We start from the raw sequence: 20,617 nt of genomic DNA, 5'->3' as shown, positions 1-20,617 counted from the left end.
CTGGCAATTGAGCTGCTTTTTTTTAACCATAAAAACAACGGAACTGTTTTTCCATTTACAGTAAATACACTACATTTTGAGGTGAAATTATTGCACCTTAGCATATTTTTTTTACATTTTTTTTTTTTTTTTAATTTTAAAGTAAAATTCTGGCAACTGAGCTGCTTTTTTTAACCATAAAAACAGCAGTACTATTTTTCCATTTACAGTAAAATACACTACATTTTGAGGTGAAATTATTGCAACTTAGCATTTTTTTTTTTTTTTTACATTTTTGTTAAAAAAAAACAAATGTAAATTTTACAGTAAAATTCTGGCAACTGAGCTGCTTTTTTTTTTTTAACCATAAAAACAGCAGTACTGTTTTTCCATTTACAGTCAAATACACTACATTTTGAGGTGAAATTATTGCAGCTTAGCATATTTTTTTGTACATTTTTGTTAAAAAAATAAAATGTAAATTTTACAGTAAAATTCTGGCAACTGAGCTGCTTTTTTTAACCATAAAAACAGCAGTACAATTTTTCCATTTACAGTAAAATACACTACATTTTGATGTAAAATTATTGCAATTTAGCATACATTTTTTTACATTTTTGTTTAAAAAAAACAAATGTAAATTTTACAGTAAAATTCTGGCAACTGAGCTGCTTTTTTTTAACCATAAAAACAGCAGTACTGTTCTTCCATTTACAGTAAAATACACTACATTTTGAGGTGAAATTATTGCAACTTAGCATATTTTTTTGTACATTTTTGTTAAAAAAATAAAATGTAAATTTTACAGTAAAATTCTGGCAACTGAACTGCTTTTTTTAACCATAAAAACAGCAGTACTGTTTTTCCATTTACAGTAAAATACACTACATTTTGAGGTGAAATTATTGCAACTTAGCATATAGATTTTTTTTACATTTTTGTTTAAAAAAAACAAATGTAAATTTTACAGTAAAATTCTGGCAACTGAGCTGCCTTTTTTTTTTAACCATAAAAACAGCAGTACTGTTTTTACATTTACAGTAAAATACACTACATTTTGAGGTGAAATTATTGCAATATAGCATATATTTTTTTACATAAAAAAAAAAAAAAAAAAGAAGTACATTTTACAGTAACATTCTGGCAACTGAGCTGCTTTTTTTTAACCATAAAAAGAGCAGTACTGATCTTCCATTTACAGTAAAATACACTACATTTTGAGGTGAAATTATTGCACCTTAGCATATTTTTTTTACATTTTTGTTTAAATTTTTTTTTTTTTTAATTTTAAAGTAAAATTCTGGCAACTTAGCTGCTTTTTTAAAACCATAAAACAGCAGTCCTGTTATTCCATTTACAGTAAAATACACCACATTTTGAGGTGAAATTATTGCAACTTAGCATTTTTTTTTTTTTTACATTTTTGTTAAAAAAAACAAATGTAAATTTTACAGTAAAATTCTGGCAACTGAGCTGCTTTTTTAAACCATAAAAACAGCAGTACTGTTCTTCCATTTACAGTAAAATACACTACATTTTGGAGGTGAAATTATTGCAACTTAGCATATTTTTTTTTACATTTTTGTTTAAAAAAAACCAAATGTACATTTTACAGTAACATTCTGGCAACTGAGCTGCTTTTTTTAACCATAAAAACAGCAGTACTGTTCTTCCATTTACAGTAAAATACACTACATTTTGGAGGTGAAATTATTGCAACTTAGCATATTTTTTTTTACATTTTTGTTTAAAAAAAACCAAATGTACATTTTACAGTAACATTCTGGCAACTGAGCTGCTTTTTTTAACCATAAAAACAGCAGTACTGTTCTTCCATTTACAGTAAAATACACTACATTTTGAGGTGAAATTATTGCAACTTAGCATATAGATTTTTTTTACATTTTTGTTTAAAAAAAACAAATGTAAATTTTACAGTAAAATTCTGGCAACTGAGCTGCCTTTTTTTTTTAACCATAAAAACAGCAGTACTGTTTTTACATTTACAGTAAAATACACTACATTTTGAGGTGAAATTATTGCAATATAGCATATATTTTTTTACATAAAAAAAAAAAAAAAAAAGAAGTACATTTTACAGTAACATTCTGGCAACTGAGCTGCTTTTTTTTAACCATAAAAAGAGCAGTACTGATCTTCCATTTACAGTAAAATACACTACATTTTGAGGTGAAATTATTGCACCTTAGCATATTTTTTTTACATTTTTGTTTAAATTTTTTTTTTTTTTTAATTTTAAAGTAAAATTCTGGCAACTTAGCTGCTTTTTTAAAACCATAAAACAGCAGTCCTGTTATTCCATTTACAGTAAAATACACCACATTTTGAGGTGAAATTATTGCAACTTAGCATTTTTTTTTTTTTTACATTTTTGTTAAAAAAAACAAATGTAAATTTTACAGTAAAATTCTGGCAACTGAGCTGCTTTTTTAAACCATAAAAACAGCAGTACTGTTCTTCCATTTACAGTAAAATACACTACATTTTGGAGGTGAAATTATTGCAACTTAGCATATTTTTTTTTACATTTTTGTTTAAAAAAAAACAAATGTACATTTTACAGTAACATTCTGGCAACTGAACTGCTTTTTTTAACCATAAAAACAGCAGTACTGTTCTTCCATTTACAGTAAAATACACTACATTTTGAGGTGAAATTATTGCAACTTAGCATATTTTTTGTACATTTTTGTTAAAAAAAAAAAAAGAAGTAAATTTTACAGTAAAATTCTGGCAACTGAGCTGCTTTTTTTTTAACCATAAAAACAGCAGTACTGTTCTTCCATTTACAGTAAAATACACTACATTTTGAGGTGAAATTATTGCACCTTAGCATATTTTTTTTTGTACATTTTACTTAAAAAAAAACCTACTAATAAAATGCATTTAAAAAAAATGGTGTAATAATAGTATACACTGTGGGGCCAAACATAACTGCGACCGTGGCCCTCGGTGAAAACCACTTTGACACCCGCACCTAGTGGCAACATCCGGTTTCTACAACAGAAAGTCTTTGGTTGGGTACTACCTGGTTGTAGTGGGTCTCACAGTACGCCAGGCCCTTGCGCTCGTAGTGACGGTGTCCCAGGAAGGGTTTCTCACACTTTGCACACACAAAATGCTGCAACGCACCAACGGCCAAGCGCACGCACACACACACACACACACACACACACACACACACACACACACACACACACACACACACACACACACACACACACACACACACACACACACACGGTTAGCTGCACATCAAGACTGTCTGCCAGTTTTACTTCCAAAAGCTAAAGCAGAGATTAAAAACAGCATTTTCCAAATCCAACACATTGCTGCTGATTAGTAAGCGGGACTACTATCAGAGGCCAGGCATGGACGGACTCCACAGGACAGGCACGGACGGGCTCCACAGGACAGGCACGGACTCCACAGTTGCCGTGTTTCCCCTCACCATGTCGAAGTGGGTCTCGCAATAAGCGTGACCGTCTCGCTCGTAAAACCTGTGTCCGTGAAATGCACGCTCGCACAGAGTGCAGACGTGGTGCTGCGTGAAAAGACACATTCTTAGGTGGGTGACATCATGGAGACACAGTGGAGATAGAGCAGAGGTTTTCCAAAATAAATCAACTCAAGTTATGGAAAAAAAAAAGCCAACATGGCACTGCCATATTTATTATTGAAGTCACAAAGTGCATTATTTTTTTTAACTTGCTCTCAAAACAGCTTGGAATTTGGGACATGCTCTCCCTGAGAGAGCATGGGGAGGTTGAGGTGGGCGGGGTTGGGGGTTGGGGGGGGGCCCTACAAAGTGTTAATACTCTAAGTATTTACTACACACCGGCTGTTTGATTAAAACGTGCGCCCGAGTTGTAGTTTTCATCAGCGAACTTGGAGGTGCTGCAATTGCCATGCGAAATCGCTAATGCTAACCAGGAGCGTGTCAACGGCAAAGCCAATGTATATTAGCATCGAGCTAGCACACTAGCGGAAACGTTATGTTGGGAGTGTTTTTAGTCAATTAATTGGGGCGGCATGGCGTAGTGGGTAGAGCGCCCGTGTCAGAAACCTGAGGGTTGTAGGTTCGCTCCCCGCCTCTTACCAAAAAAAAATCGCTGCCGTTGTGTCCTTGGGCAAGACACTTCACCCTTGCCCCCGGTGCCGCTCACACCGGGTGAATGAATGATAGGTGGTGGTCGGAGGGGCCGTAGGCGCAAATTGGCAGCCACGCTTCCGTCAGTCTACCCCAGGGCAGCTGTGGCTACGAAAGTAGCTTACCACCACCAGGTGTGAATGAATGACAGGTTTTTAAAACATGTAAAGCGACTTTGGGTGCTTAGAAAAGCGCTATATAAATCCCAGGTATTATTGTTATTATTATTATTAATTACTTTCTTGGCATTAAAAAGTGCAACATTATTAGAGGTAGTTCAGCTGAGTCTGCTCTCAGTGCTGCTGGAGTGATCGGCGAGTGCCCAAGTGCAAAGGACCGACTTGGTAGTAGCGAAATTTGGCTCTGGTGGATTTTTACGTGATCGGCGGGATGAGGTCGGTGCCAAAAAAGTTCCTAACAGGAAGCTATTATTCATGTTTACTAGGGGTGTGGGGAAAAAATCGATTCGAATTCGAATCGCGATTCTCACGTTGTGCGATTCAGAATCGATTCTCATTTTTTAAAAAATCTTTTTTTTTTTTTTTTTTTTTAAATTAATCAGTCCAACAAAACAATACACAGCAATACCATAACAATGCAATCCAATTGCAAAACCAAACCCGACCCAGCAACACTCAGAACTGCAATAAACAGAGCAGTTGAGAGGAGACACAAACACGACACAGAGCAAACCAAAAGTAGTGAAACAAAAATGAATATTATCAACAACAGTATCAATATTAGTCACAATTTCAACATAGCAGTGATTAAAAATCCCTCATTGACATTATCATTAGACATTTAGTTTATGAGATGCGATGCAAGTATAAGCCACTGTGACACTATTGTTCATTTTTTGCATTTTTTAAATTTATTTAATGTTTGTAATGATAATATCAATGAGGGATTTTTAATCCCTGCTATGTTGAAATTGTTACTAATATTGATGCTGTTGTTGATAATATTCATTTTTGTCTCACTACTTTTAGATTGTTCTGTGTCGTGTTTGTGTGTCCTCAATTGCTCTCAATTGCTCTGTTTATTGCTATTCTGCATGTTGCTGGGTCGGGTTTTGTTTTGAAATTGTATTGCATTATTATGGTATTGCTGTGTATTGTTTTCATTTAAAAAAAAAATATTAAAGAAAAAAAATAATCGTTTTTGATTGGAGAATCGTGTTGAATTGGAAAAAAAAATCGATTCTGAATCGAATCGTGACCCCAAGAATCGATTTTGAATCGAATCGTGGGACACCCAAAGATTCCCAGCCCTAATGTTTACATTGTTTCTTATGGAGAAACCTTTCTATTCACAAACCAATGTTATAAATGGAGGTTGCACTGAACTTCACTGCCAGTATGTTACATGTAAAGGTCCAGTATGTTACATGTAAAGGTGGTCACTGCCAGTATGTTACATGTAAAGGTGGTCACTGCCAGTATGTTACATGTAAAGGTGGTCACTGCCAGTATGTTACATGTAAAGGTGGTCACTGCCAGTATGTTACATGTAAAGGTGGTCACTGCCAGTATGTTACATGTAAAGGTGGTCACTGCCAGTATGTTACATGTAAAGGTCCAGTATGTTACATGTAAAGGTCCAGTATGTTACATGTAAAGGTGGTCACTGCCAGTATGTTACATGTAAAGGTGGTCACTGCCAGTATGTTACATGTAAAGGTGGTCACTGCCAGTATGTTACATGTAAAGGTCCAGTATGTTACATGTAAAGGTCCAGTATGTTACATGTAAAGGTCCAGTATGTTACATGTAAAGGTCCAGTATGTTACATGTAAAGGTGGTCACTGCCAGTATGTTACATGTAAAGGTGGTCACTACCAGTATGTTACATGTAAAGGTGGTCACTGCCAGTATGTTACATGTAAAGGTCCAGTATGTTACATGTAAAGGTCCAGTATGTTACATGTAAAGGTCCAGTATGTTACATGTAAAGGTCCAGTATGTTACATGTAAAGGTCCAGTATGTTACATGTAAAGGTCCAGTATGTTACATGTAAAGGTCCAGTATGTTACATGTAAAGGTGTTCCATGGTCTGACCTCCACATGCCACTGCTTGCCCATGGCGTTGACCACGCGGCCCTCGATGGGTCTCCTGCAGGCCCCGCAGATGGGGACCCCCATCTTGTCGTGGCAGGGCAGACAGTAGAGCTCTCCCTTCAGCTCCCGGGCGTCGGCGGTCAGCTCCTTCCTGTGAGGAACACGTCACGTGATTCATGTGTTCATCTCACAAGACTTTAGAGGTTAAACTAGAGCAGGGGTCAGCAACCTTTTTGAAAGCAAGAGCTACTTCTTGGGTAGTGATTAATGCGAAGGGCTACCAGTTTGATACACACTTCAATAAATTGCCAGAAATAGCCAATTTGCTCAATTTACCTTTAAGTCTATGTTATTATTAATAATTAATGATATTTACACTTAATTTAACGGTTTAAAAGAGGAGAAAACACGAAAAAAATGACTATTAAATTTTGAAACATAGTTTATCTTCAATTTCGACTCTTTAAAATTCAAAATTCAACCGAAAAAAAGAAGAGAAAAACTAGATAATTCGAATCTTTTTGAAAAAATTAAAAAAAGAATTTATGGAACATCATTAGTAATTTTTCCTGATTAAGATTAATTTTAGAATTTTGATGACATGTTTTAAATAGGTTAAAATCCAATCTACACTTTGTTAGAATATATAACAAATTGGACCAAGCGATGAGGTGGCAACTTGTCCAGGGTTTACCCCACCTTCCGCCCGATTGTAGCTGATTTAGGCTCCAGCGATCCCAAAGGAAATAAGTGGTAGAAAATGGATGGACGGATGGATGGACCAAGCTATATTTCTAACAAAGACAAATCATTATTTCTTCTAGTTTTTCCAGGACAAAATTTTTAAAAGAAATTCAAAAGACTTTGAAATAAGATTTAAATTTGATTCTACAGATTTTCTAGATTTGCCAGAATAATTTTTTTGAATTTTAATCATAAGTTTAAAGACATATTTCACAAATATTCTTCGTCGAAAAAACAGAAGCTAAAATGAAGAATTAAATTAAAATGTATTTATTATTCTTTACAATGAAAAAAATTAATTTACTTGAACATTTATTCAAATTGTCAGGAAATAAGAGGAAGGAATTTAAAAAGTAAAAAGGTGTATGTGTTTAAAAATCCTAAAATTTTTAAGGTTGTATTTTTTTCTCTAAATATGTCTTTCTGAAAGTTGTAAGAAGCAAAGTAAAAAAATTAATGAATTTATTTAAACAAGTGAAGACCAAGCCTTTAAAATATTTTCTTGGATTTTCCAATTCTATTTGAGTTTTGTCTCTCTTAGAATTAAAAATTGTCGAGCAAAGCGAGACCAGCTTGCTAGTAAATAAATACAATTTAAAAAATAGAGGCAGCTCACTGGTAAGTGCTGCTATTTGAGCTATTTTTAGAACAGGTCTGCGGGCTACTCATCTGGTCCTTACGGGCTACCTGGTGCCCGCGGGCACCGCGTTGGTGACCCCTGAACTAGAGGCTTAGTGGCCACATACATGGACAGCACCTTTTAGCTCTTATTTCCAAAGTTGTGTACACTACTGAATTGGGGTCTTAAGGCCACTTATGTGGACACTTATACTGCCATCTGGTGGTGTCAGAAGAGTATAACATACAATGGAATTTGGAAAAAAAAAGTGTAACAATAAGAATTAGCATGTCACTAAACATGAAGTACACGTTTGTTACTTATGATTATCAAAAGATGATTCTTAGTTTTTATTCCAATTAGGGTCCAATAAGCCTAAATAGCAAAGAGAAATAAAAAAAGCATGTAAACAAACAGCTTGGGCCTTAAAGCTGCACACTCCACACTATTAGGTTGTATAACTTGTGTATTTATAGGAAGATTGGAGTATTTATGCTGCAAAGCAGGGTTATGCAACTGGCAGCCTGGGGGCCAAAGCCTGCTCGGGAATGATATCATACTGGCCCCCGAGTTCAGTTCAAAACGTGCTCCTGTCTAGAGGAACTAGGACCACTTTAAACATATTAGCAGATCCTTGCATTGACATTGTCACCTTGCTAGCAAACCTAGAACACTGGGGTCCAAACTGGTGATTTACAGAACTGAGGCGTTCCTCAAGGCACCACTTTAAGTCCTCTCCTTTTTGGCACTTATTTATCATCATTTGATTTTTGGAACTAAGTTGTTGCTGTAACTTTTAGACATCAGATGCAGTCAGTAATAATGTGTTCAACTTCTGTAGTTAGACTAGTGGTGTTCCTCAAGGTTCCGTTTTAGGTCCTCTCTCTTTCATCATCTGGTTAGCAACAGCAGGACTGTTTCCAGAGGAAAAATTCATTAAAAAATTAAAATTAACCATAAAAAGTAATTCAATTAAAAGTATTTAAAATAAAACAATAAAAATAAAAATCAATAAAATAGAATAAATCAATAAAATAAAATTCAATAAAACAGAATAAAACAATAAAAGACAAATCAACAATAAAGAATACAACACTAAAAGACAAATCAATAAAATAGAATAAAACAATAAAAATAAAAATCAATAAAATAGAATAAAACAATAAAATAACATTTTATAAAATAGAATAAAACAATAAAAGACAAATCAATCAAATTGAATAAAACCATAAAATAGAATAAAACAATAAAATAAAATTCAATAAAATAGAATAAAACAATAAAAGACAAATCAATCAAATAGAATAAAAAAAATAAAAGACAAATCAATAAAACAGAATAAAACAATAAAAGACAAATCAATCAAATTGAATAAAACAATAAAATACATTATCAATAATAGAGAATCAAACAATAAAAAAAAAAATCAATCAAATTGAATAAAACAATAAAATACATTATCAATAATAAAGAATAAAACAATAAAAGACAAATAAATAAAATAGAATAAAAGAATAAAAAATAAATCAATAATAAACAATAAAACAATAAAAGACAAATCAGTAAAATAGAATACAAACAATAAAAGACATATCAATTATAAAGAATAAAACAATAAAACACAAATAAATAAAATAGAATAAAACAATAAAAGCCAAATCAATAATAAAGAATAAAACAATAAAAGACAAATCAATGATAAATAATAAAACAATAAAAGACACATCAATAATTAAAAAATAAAAGACACATCAATAATAAAACAATGAAAGACAAATCAATAGTAAAACAATAAAAGACTAATCAAATATAAACAATAAAAGACAAATCAATAATAAAACACTCAAAGAAACATCAATAATAAGACAATAAAAGACAAATCAATAATAAAACACTAAAAGACACATCAATAATAAAACCATACAAGACAAATAATAATAAAACAATAAGACAAATCAATAATAAAACCATAAAATACACATCAATAATAAAACCATAAAAGACAAACAATAATAAAACAATAGAAGACAGATAATAATAAAACAATAAAAAACATCAATAAAACAATAAAAGACCCATCAATAATAAAGCATAAAATGATAAAAGACAGAGGACCTTTTCAGCCACTTGTGAGAGACTGACATTTTTCCAGAAGGTTCTTAAAAACCGTTAAGTGCTTTTGTTACTCTGACTAATAAAGTGAAGTGTCTACTGTGGAGGACGTAGGTGAGACTATTAGTAGAGGAAGAAGTCCACGCTGTTTGTAAATGTGGCCCCCCGACAACGTGTGCTGTAAATTGTCCTCAGATGAGGAAGAAGAAGAAGAAGAACTTACCCACAGTTGTTGCAGTTGAAGTGGTCAGGGTGGTAGGGGTCATTCTTGAAGAGGAGGGGCTGCTCCTCGATGATGGCGTGACACTTCTGACAGATGTACTTGCCCAGCCCACGCGCTTTCTCCCGGTTGTGGCACGGACGACACAGGTGCCTGGTGGCGGACACACAACCACACGGTAACAAGCAGCTGGGAAAGACACTACCCACGGTGCGCGGACCACCTTCCGGCGTTCTTGACAAATCCCACGTCGGCGAGCACGGCCTGGCAGATGTCGCAGCAGAAACATTCTGGATGCCAGCTGTTGTTCATGGCCTTGATGACACGGCCGATGATGAACTCCCCTGAGGAAGAAGCACCTCGCCGTCAGCAGCTGGAGGCTCCCGATTAGCACAGGTGTGTTTCCTGCACTCACCACACTGGTGGCAGCACGGAGCGAAGAGCATCTGGAAGTCATGTTCACAGTACTTCCTGTCTTCAAACTGGAAAAACACCACAAACTGCCTTCAAAATAACCCGGGTGGGAATCTTTGGAGTAATTAACCATTCCGTCACATTACCATTCCTGAGGTGTCTGTCAGTGACCTGATGTATGACGCAATGTGCAAAGTAGGGTTGTACGGTACAGTGTTTCCCATAAACTGCCATGATACCTGTGGTGGTGGGGGCGTGGCTATGGGCGTGGTCACCATGACATCATCGAGTAATTTGCATAATTTACTACAATGATATGATTTTCTCTAAAAAGGCTCACAAAATGTATACTTACTAATTAATAAGAACAGTTTTGTTTTAAACGTCCATCCATCCATCCATTTTACAATATAATTACAACACTTTATGTACATATTTATATACAGATTTGAACAATAACTTATTCACTGAAATATATTTATTAATTGTGGTTCTTACAAAAAATATGTCTTATAAAATATAAAAGCTAAAATGTCTCTTAAAGCTCTGCCCCTTTAATTAGTGCATACTAAATAATTTAACTTTGGCCTACTACTACAACCATATTATTTACCAGCAACATAAAGTGAAACAGAGGCAGAGGTGTCCTGCCACAGTCAGTAACAAATAAACAGAAAACAGTAGTGGTCAAATACAAATAAGGCAACAAGAGAAGTATCCTACACTTCTCTTTTGTAAAGTAAATCTGAACAGCCTATATGGGCATCTACATCAACTATATGATTTGCCTGAGAAGCTGGACAGGACAAAAAAAAAAAAAAAAAAATGTTTTTTTAAAATAAATAAATAAATAAATATTTAAATTTATTTATTTATTTTTTAAATTATTATTTGTGGCGGACGTAATTCTTTCGTGGCGGGCCGCCCCAAATAAATTAATGTGTGGGAAACCCTGCGGTATACCGCTACTAGTACAGTATCGCAATACTAATGAATCAAAAACGGTACTATACTCTGTTTGAAAAGTACCGGTCCCCCCCTTTTTTTTTTTTTTTTAACGGGCGCATCGTCACATAATGACATTGCTAGTTTTACAAGCAGAGGAGCATGTTCGGCAGCGCACACACACAGAGTACTTACAAGCAGACACAGTGTGTAGACAGAAAAAGGAGAATGGACGCATTTTGGTGTAAAAACTAACGACAAAGGTGAAGGTATAACACTGAAACACACTCAGGAAGAGGTGCTTTAAGACAGTGGTCCCCAACCACCGGTCCCGGGACCGGTACCGGTCCGTGACGCATTTGCTACCGGGCCGTAGAGAAACATTAAATAATTCATAAAGGACTGCATTTTTTTCCAACTTAACTTTGGCCTGTCCCACCAGACTAGGGGTGTCAAAGTTGTTTTCATTGAGGGCCACACCGCAGTCATGGCTGTCATTAGAGGGCCGCTTGTAACAGTAAATAATTAATGAATTTGCCTATGAATTTAAATATTAAACATTTTTTTTACGTAAAGAGTTAAAAAAAATAATCTGTGGCTTAGTTGCCGTGGACCGATTGGTACCGGACCGCACAAGAAATAAATACAATTTAAAAAATATATATATATATACAGTGTTTCCCACACATTCATTTATTTGTAGCGGCCCGCCACGAAATAATTACGTCCGCCACAAATAAAAAAATAAAAAAAATAAATAAAAAAAATACTTTTTTTTTTTTTTTTTTGTCCTGTCCACCTTTTAGGCAAATCATATAGTTGATGTAGATGCCCATATAGGCTGTTCAGATTTACTTTACAAAAGAGAAGTGTAGGATACTTCTCGTGTTGCCTTATTTGTATTTGACCACTACTGTTTTCTGTTTATTTGTTACTGACTGTAGCAGGACACCTCTGCCTCTGTTTCACTTTATGTTGCTGGTAAATAATATGCTTGTAGTAGTAGGCTAAAGTTAAATTATTTAGTATGCACTAATTAAAGGGGCAGAGCTTTAAGAGACATTTTAGCTTTTATATTTGATAAGATATATTTTTTGTAAGAACCACAATTAATAAATATATTTCAGTGAATAACTTATTGTTCAAATCTGTATATAATTATGTACATAAAGTGTTGTAATTATATCGTAAAATGGATGGACGTTTAAAACAAAACTGTTATTATTAATTAGTGAGTATACATTTTTTGAGCCTTTTTAGAGAAAATCATATCATTGTAGTAAATTATGCAAATTGATAGATGATGTCATGGTGACCACGCCCATGGCCACGCCCCCACCGCCACAAGTATCTTGGTAGTTTATGGGACACACTGATATATATATATATTTTTTAATTAAATCAACATAAAAAACACAATATATACATTATATATCAATATAGATCAATACGGTCTGCAGGGATACAGTCCGTAAGCACAAATAATTGTGTTTCTTTATGACAAAAAAATAAATAAAAATAAAAATAAAAATACCATAACTCCCCCCCACCCCCGGTCCGTGGGACTACTTTTCAAGCGTTGACCGGTCCGCAGCTTCAAAAAGGTTGGGGACCACTGGTCTAGTATGTTCACTATTTTATTTAAGGACTAAATTACAATAATAAACTTATATGTTTCATGCACCCTAAGATTTTTAATTAAAATAAGCCAATAATGACATTTTTTTTTGGTCCCCTTTATCTAGAAAAAGTATCGAAAAGTATGGAAATACATTTTGGTACCAGTAGCAAAATAATGGTGTCAGGACAACCCTGGTGCAAAGCAAGCAGAACAAGAGCATCACCTCATAGAAGAGTCCCTCCGGGAACTGCTGGAAACACTGGGCGCACACGAAGCACTGCTCGTGGTACAGTTCGCCGTTGCTGTTGACGATCTTCTCCGCCGGGGCGAAGCCACTCTTGCAGCGCTCGCACATGGCGTTGGCCAGCGCGTTGGCCATGTTGCTGCACGGTAAAGAAGGACGGCCGCCGTCAGTCACCATCGCAACACTTCATGGATCACAGACCGAGACAGCGGAGAAGAGCAGAGCCCACAAACCAAATCTGTTTCCCGCCGAGAGACGAGCATTTTGTAAGAGAAATGACAGTTTAGGAATACGCCTATTTCATAAATAACATTTCATTGGGGACTTTCTGCACCATCTCAGATAAGGAATGAGCAAAAACTGCACTAGGAAAGTAGGAGAGGTATTGAGGCGTGAGAAAACACTTTTCTATTGGTGTCACTTTCATTTTGCATTTGATTAGGGCAGGGGTCGGCAACCTTTACCACTCAAAGAGCCATTTTGGAAAGTTTCACAAATTAAAGAAAACGATGGGAGCCACAAAAAAATTTAAAATGAAAAACACCGCATACAAAGCTTAAATTGCTTTGCGCTATGTTAACCAGGGGTCTCTGGCACGCATCTTAATGAGGAAATTTAATGTTAGTGCGGCCCGCAACTTTTAATTTAAAGGCCTACTGAAAGCCACTACTACCGACCACGCAGTCTGATAGTTTATATATCAATGATGAAATCTTAACATTATAACACATGCCAATACGGCCGGGTTAACTTATAAAGTGACATTTTAAATTTGCCGCTAAACTTCCGGTTCGAAACGCCTTTGAGGATGACGTATGCGCGTGACGTAGACCGGTGAACACGGGTATGCCTTCCACATTGAAGCCAATACGAAAAAGCTCTGTTTTCATTTCATAATTCCACAGTATTCTGGACATCTGTGTTCGTGAATCTGTTGCAATCATGTTCATTGCATTATGAAGAAGGAAGCTGAGCAAGCAAAGAAGAAAGTTGTCGGTGCGAAATGGACGTATTTTTCGAACGTAGTCAGCCACAACAGTACACAGCCGGCGCTTCTTTGTTTACATTCCCGAAAGATGCAGTCAAGATGGAAGAACTCGGATAACAGAGACTCTAACCAGGAGGACATTTGACTTGGATACACAGACGCCTGTAGAGAACTGGGACAACACAGACTCTTACCAGGATTACTTTGATTTGGATGACAAAGACGCAGACGTGCTACTGTGAGTATGCAGCTTTGGCTTTTTTTTGCGTATGTACGTAACTTTTTTTAAATATATAAGCTTTATGAACCTTGGGTTAGGTGAACGGTCTTTTGGGCTGAGTGATTGTGTGTGTTGATCATGTGTTTGAATTGTATTGGCGTGTTCTATGGAGCTAGGAGCTAGCAGAGGAGCTAGGAGCTAGCATAACACGTACCGTACCGTACGTGCGCGTCACGTACGTAACTTTTTAAAAATATATAAGCTTTATGAACCTTGGGTTAGGTAAACGGTCTTTTGGGCTGAGTGATTGTGTGTGTTGATCAGGTGTTTGAATTGTATTGGCGTGTTCTATGGAGTTAGGAGCTAGCAGAGGAGCTAGGAGCTAGCATAACAAACACGCAGGTGTTTTTATGCAGGATTAATTTGTGGCATATTAAATATAAGCCTGGTTGTGTTGTGGCTAATAGAGTATATATATGTCTTGTGTTTATTTACTGTTGTAGTCATTCCCAGCTGAATATCAGGTCACCCCCGGCTCTCACAGCATCTTCCCTATCTGAATAGCTTCAACTCCCCACTAGTCCTTCACTTGCACTTTACTCATCCACAAATCTTTCATCCTCGCTCAAATTAATGGGGAAATTGTCGCTTTCTCGGTCCGAATCTCTCTCACTTCATGCGGCCATCATTGTAAACAATAGGGAACTTTGCGTATATGTTCAACTGACTACGTCACGCTACTTCCGGTAGGGGCAAGCCTTTTTTTTATCAGATACCAAAAGTTGCAATCTTTATCGTCGTTGTTCTATACTAAATCCTTTCAGCAAAAATATGGCAATATCGCGAAATGATCAAGTATGACACATAGAATAGATCTGCTATCCCCGTTTAAATAAAAAAAATTCATTTCAGTAGGCCTTTAATGGCGCTTGATAGCGTCTTTCTTACCAACCCTCTCAATTTGGGAGACTCCCAAAATTCAGGACGTGCTGGCACTGCTTTTAGCGCCCTCTACAGCCTGCCCAAACAGCGTACCTGCTTGGCCACACGTTGAATGCAGCTTTTGCTTGCTCAAGTAAGTGCCAGCGAGGCATACTTGTTCAACAGCCACACAGCTTACACTGACGGTAGTCGTACAAAAACAACTTGAACACTGTCACGTTACAAATAAGCGCCACACTTTGAACCCACACCAAAAAAGAATGACAAACACATTTCTGGAGAACATCTGCACTGTAACACAACATAAACACAACACAACAAATACCCAGAATCCCATGCAGCCCTAACTCTTCCGCTCAACCGACGCCTGGAGAGGGGGGTGGGGGGGTTTGGTGGTAGCGGGGGTGTATAATGTAGACCGGAAGAGTTAGGGCTGCATGGGATTCTGGGTATTTGTTGTGTTAAGTATACTGGGAAAACCGGGAGGGTCGGCAAGTATGCAGCTGAGCCGCATCAGAGTGGTCAAAGAGTCGTATATAAACCCTAACCCTCCGGAGACGCGGGTTGCCGACCCCTGGATTAGGGTGTGAACACCTGTGTGTGTGTGTGTGTGTGTTAGTCACATCTGCAGAGAGATATGCAGTGAAAACATGGCTGATCTGATCTAATCTTTTGTAGTAAGACACGTCAACACAGTAAAGCCATTGATTGATTGATTGAAACTTGAATTAGTAGATTGCACAGTACAGTACATATTCCGTACAATTGACCACTAAATGGTAACACCCCAATACGTTTTTCAACTTGTTTACGTCGGGGTCCACGTTAATCAATTCATGGTAGTAAATGGTTATTAAAGGGGTCTTATTATGATTTTTTTTCTACATTTAAAACACTTCCTAACATGTACCGTATTGTCCGGACTATCCTTTTTTCCCCCCTCAAAACTGGACAGTGCGCCTTATAACCCGGTGCGCCTAATGTACGGAACACTTCTGGTTTTGCATACCGACCTCGAAGCTATTTTATTTGGTACACGGTGTAATGATAAGTGTGACCAGTAGATGGCAGTCACACATAAGGGATACGTGTAAACTGAAATATGACTCAGGTAAACAACACCAACAGTTTATATGTTCCATTGAAAATATAGAACATTAAAACAAGGCGCTCAAAAATCTATCAAAATATTTTAGTATGACTTTGGTAAGCTATGAAGCCACACCGCTTGATGGATTGTACTGTGCTTCAACATGGGAGTGTTATTATGGTGTGTGTGTATAAGGTAAGTTTGGCAATATTATGCAAAAGCAACTTTTCTTACCTTCTGGTACCTGCTGATCTGTATTTGGGATCTGCATAAATCCTGAAAAATTGCGCAAGTCTGCCTTTGTAGTCCGTGCCGACACCGTAGTCGATAAGCTTCATCTTTTTCTCTATCTTCTTGTTATTGGACATTCATCCTCCACTGTTGCTATTTCCAATATAAAGTAGTGTAAAGTTCTTACTTATATCTGTCAGTAAACTCACCAGGAAAGCACTAAAACATACCGGTGTAGTGAGTTTACATTATTCAACCAAGGAACTTTAGTTATTAGAGAGTTCCGGTCGGACGGTTTTTCACGGGACACATTTCCGGCCTTGTTGTTACTAAGTCAAAATAATGACTTACTAAGTCAAATTAATGACTTACTGTAAGTAAGCGTTTGCAATAAGCGTTTGAAAAATACAGTTAAAAGTGGGGCCACATGCTGACATATGCGCAACTCATCATGCTTAATTTATTACAGCATTTGGAAAGCGTGTAGTTGATTTGTATTATGTAAATGTTGTATTTTTACCGACATGTGATAGCAGGGACCCTGACATTCAAAACTAGGCTGCTGCATTACTAATGATTAATGATGAATTAATCACTAATGATTAACTATAGCTGAACAAATAGTACAATAGCAATAGGAGAGACTATTCATCCCTGGACACCATGGAGTTCATGTAGGCTTAATGATGCACTTACATTATTATATCAACTATCAGAGACAGAAACTCTTCATTTAACATGATGTCCTTTTTTGCTGCTTCAGCACAGAAAAAGGTAAAGTGAAACGCCTTAACAACAAAAGTGCTGCGGGAAACCCTGATGCTAGTAAGATAAAAACCATAAAACATTGATAACTATTATAGCTAGGGATGATGCTGGAAACCGGTTTTCCCGGTTGTTCGATAAGAAAAGAACCGAGTCATCGGACTCAAATCCCTTTTTGAAAACCGTTATCGAGACCACTATAGTAAAGAAAAAGAGTTGGTTCTTTATTCGAATCCCTGGGAATGAATCCCAAATGGGCAATGTTATGCCCATTTGATTGTAGACTCTTACTGACACCTTGTGGCGATATGAAAATACTACGCGTCATTAGTCTGGCGAGTCAGTTCAGTTAATGAGACAATTGAGAAGTAGACAAGTTGTGTTAGCTCTTACAAGCCTTGGAAAAGATAAGTCTGTAAGTAAACTGTTTAACTTGTTTATGTAACTCAATAGTAAGGTGGAAAGTGGTTAAATTTAAAACTAAGATGTTTATTGAAAAACGATTTTTGTGCACTGTTTCAATGGATGTTTTGAGGACTTAAAATGGCTGCCAGTCGTGTATTTCCACCATCGAAATAGTTTCAACACACAGAAGTATTTGTTTGATGATAGTACTGTATATTTGTGTAAAGCTAATATTTACATATTGTGTATTAAATTTGAGTATGTTAATTGAATCACATAGCTTATACATTTGTCATTGTGTGTATTTCAGTTGAAAAAAAACAACAACAACAGTCCAGTGCAAGACAAAAGTAAAGATAGGAAAAGACAAAGCAAGATCAACAACAATAAAGAGCCTAAATGGATTAATCTGCTTTGGAACTTTATTAGACGTCTTGGATTGTTTCTTAGCTGTCTGACTGTGTGTGTAGTTAGTATGTTCCAATAGCAGCAGAAGTGCACTTTTTGGAGAGCTGTATTATTTTCAGTTTTTTGCCCAAGGGACTGATTTTATTTAACACTATATTATTTTTTATACACCTATAGTGATCACAGAGACAGGTTGTTTTTGTGTTACTGTATATATTTGTTTTTCTGAAAAATCCCACTTAATATACTTTGGGTAACAACAGTCAATATTTATTTTATTTTTTTAGGGGGGGTAACAGTCAATATTTATTTATTTATTTTATTTTATTTGATTTTTTTCTTATAAAATAAAAGTGAGCTTTTGTTGAACCAAATATTGTGTTTTTTTCCCATATACAACAACCTATCTGGATTTGATAAGAGGATTCGATAATGGGCTCGAACTCGATAATTTCTTATCAAACATCATCCCTAATTATAGCTACACCAAAAAATGTTAGCAGCACAAACGCAGCACACACAGATGAGACTATTTTGGCTGAATTTGGACTTAATTTGGAGAATGGGGGGACGGGACTGGGTGACCTTGGATTGACCTATAAAATAATCTTTATTGTCTCGGAAACGAAAGCAGCACAAACAACTATTTCAACTGCACACACCAGCACAAACAATTGGGACTGGTTTGAGGAGGTTTTGACATGTTAAGGACTTGTTCATATGTAACAACAACTTAATTACGTGTTAATAACATAAAAAACAATAAAACCTTAACTTAAAAACTGTAATAGTTCAACCCAAACATTTACTACAAACAGATTATACTATTTTGGCTTAATTTGGATTTAATTTGGAGAATTTAGGTTGGGTGACATTTGATAGACCTAAGAAAGAATCTTAGAACCATTTCAACTGCACAAACCAGCACAAAGGAATGAGAATATTTCAACAGAGTTTTGCGAGGGGCCAACTTCACACAGGTTTATATACCGGTGCCCTCCGTAGTGTGGAAAAAAGGGTATGTATTCATATATTATGCTCTATTACACGGGCAGCTTTAACTGCGATGCGGTCCTCAATGAAAACAACTTTGATGATAGTTTAAGGATACCATTCATTAAAAACATATTTATATATTGTCCTTTTATGAAACAAACTTAAAAGCTAACGTTATTTATTGTATTTCCACGACGGTATGTCATGCATTCTGCTCTGTAAGGAAATAGACGTTGAAGACTCCATGTCTACGTCAGTAAATATAGCATTTATATTTAGCCTCCATGTCGTAGTCAGGATAGCAGTTGGCATTTTCTATTTGGCATAGGCACTCCTCTCCTTGGCACAAAAATAGCCCTTTGGATCTATTCCTACACAAACAACACAGGCAGAATATCCCAATTCTTCACACTCTAAGACGTCAAGGCCGTGGTGTGGGGACCAACCCCGCTAAGTAAGAGTTTATGTGAAGACAGAACGTGGTTTTCAGCACTGGTATCCGGGTCAGTCAACAAAGTGTAACATTAGGAAGGTGTGATTGTCTTACACAACCTGGACTAACACTAACTTTCACCTCACTGGATGAACTCCACCATTTTAAACAATTACGATATGAGGTATCAGTATTTAAGACAGCTGTCTTCAAGTATTTTTGACTTATCACGTTATTAGAGATGGACCCATATGGTTTTCTCAGGGCAGTTGCTCATTATTAGTAGGGATGATGTTTGATAAGAAATTATCAAGTTCGAGCCCATTATCGAATCCTCTTATCGAACCGACTCCTTATCGATTCTCTTATCGAATCCAGATAGGTTGTTGTATATGGAAAAAAACACAATATTTGGTTTAACAAAAGCTCACTTTCATTTTATAAGAAATAAAAAAAAAAGAAATAAAAAAAGAAATATTGACTGTTACCCCCCGAAAAAAAAAAATAAAAAAATATATTGACTGTTGTTACCAAAAGTATATTAAGTGGGATTTTTCAGAAAAACAAATATATACAGTAACACAAAAACAACCTGTCTCTGTGATCACTATAGGTGTATAAAAAATAATAAAGTGTTAAATAAAATCAGTCCCTTGGGCAAAAAACTGAAAATAATACAGCTCTCCAAAAAGTGCACTTCTGCTGCTATTGGAACATACTAACTACACACACAGTCAGACAGCTAACAAACAATCCAAGACGTCTAATAAAGTTCCAAAGCAGATTAATCCATTTAGGCTCTTTATTGTTGTTGATCTTGCTTTGTCTTTTCCTATCTTTACTTTTGTCTTGCACTGGACTGTTATTTATTTATTTTGTAAAACTGAAATACACACAATGACAAATGTATAAGCTATGTGATTCAATTAACATGCTGACATGTAATACACAATATGTAAATATTAGCTTCACACAAATATACAGTACTATCTTCAAACAAATACTTCTGTGT

General features: G+C 35.9%; 1 protein-coding gene across 2 annotated transcripts in view; it reads right to left on the bottom strand.

The window, feature by feature from the left end:
• The window catches only part of LOC133663186 (LIM and senescent cell antigen-like-containing domain protein 1), a 62,894-nt gene that overhangs the window by 11,533 nt on the left and 30,744 nt on the right, over window positions 1-20,617 (bottom strand). For both annotated transcript variants that reach the window (XM_062067467.1, XM_062067468.1), the window contains 6 exons: window positions 13,107-13,266; window positions 10,319-10,385; window positions 10,127-10,247; window positions 9,907-10,056; window positions 6,209-6,359; window positions 3,029-3,121 (listed from right to left, as the gene is read on the bottom strand). In XM_062067467.1, coding sequence (XP_061923451.1) covers window positions 3,029-3,121; window positions 6,209-6,359; window positions 9,907-10,056; window positions 10,127-10,247; window positions 10,319-10,385; window positions 13,107-13,266 — 742 coding nt within the window. Of the gene's footprint in view, window positions 1-3,028; window positions 3,122-6,208; window positions 6,360-9,906; window positions 10,057-10,126; window positions 10,248-10,318; window positions 10,386-13,106; window positions 13,267-20,617 lie in introns of those variants that run through there.

This window comes from Entelurus aequoreus, linkage group LG13, assembly GCF_033978785.1.
Source record: "Entelurus aequoreus isolate RoL-2023_Sb linkage group LG13, RoL_Eaeq_v1.1, whole genome shotgun sequence".
NCBI classification, from domain to species: Eukaryota; Metazoa; Chordata; class Actinopteri; order Syngnathiformes; family Syngnathidae; genus Entelurus; species Entelurus aequoreus.
Note: the sequence above shows the minus strand (reverse complement) of the source record. Positions and strands in the feature narration are given on the sequence as shown.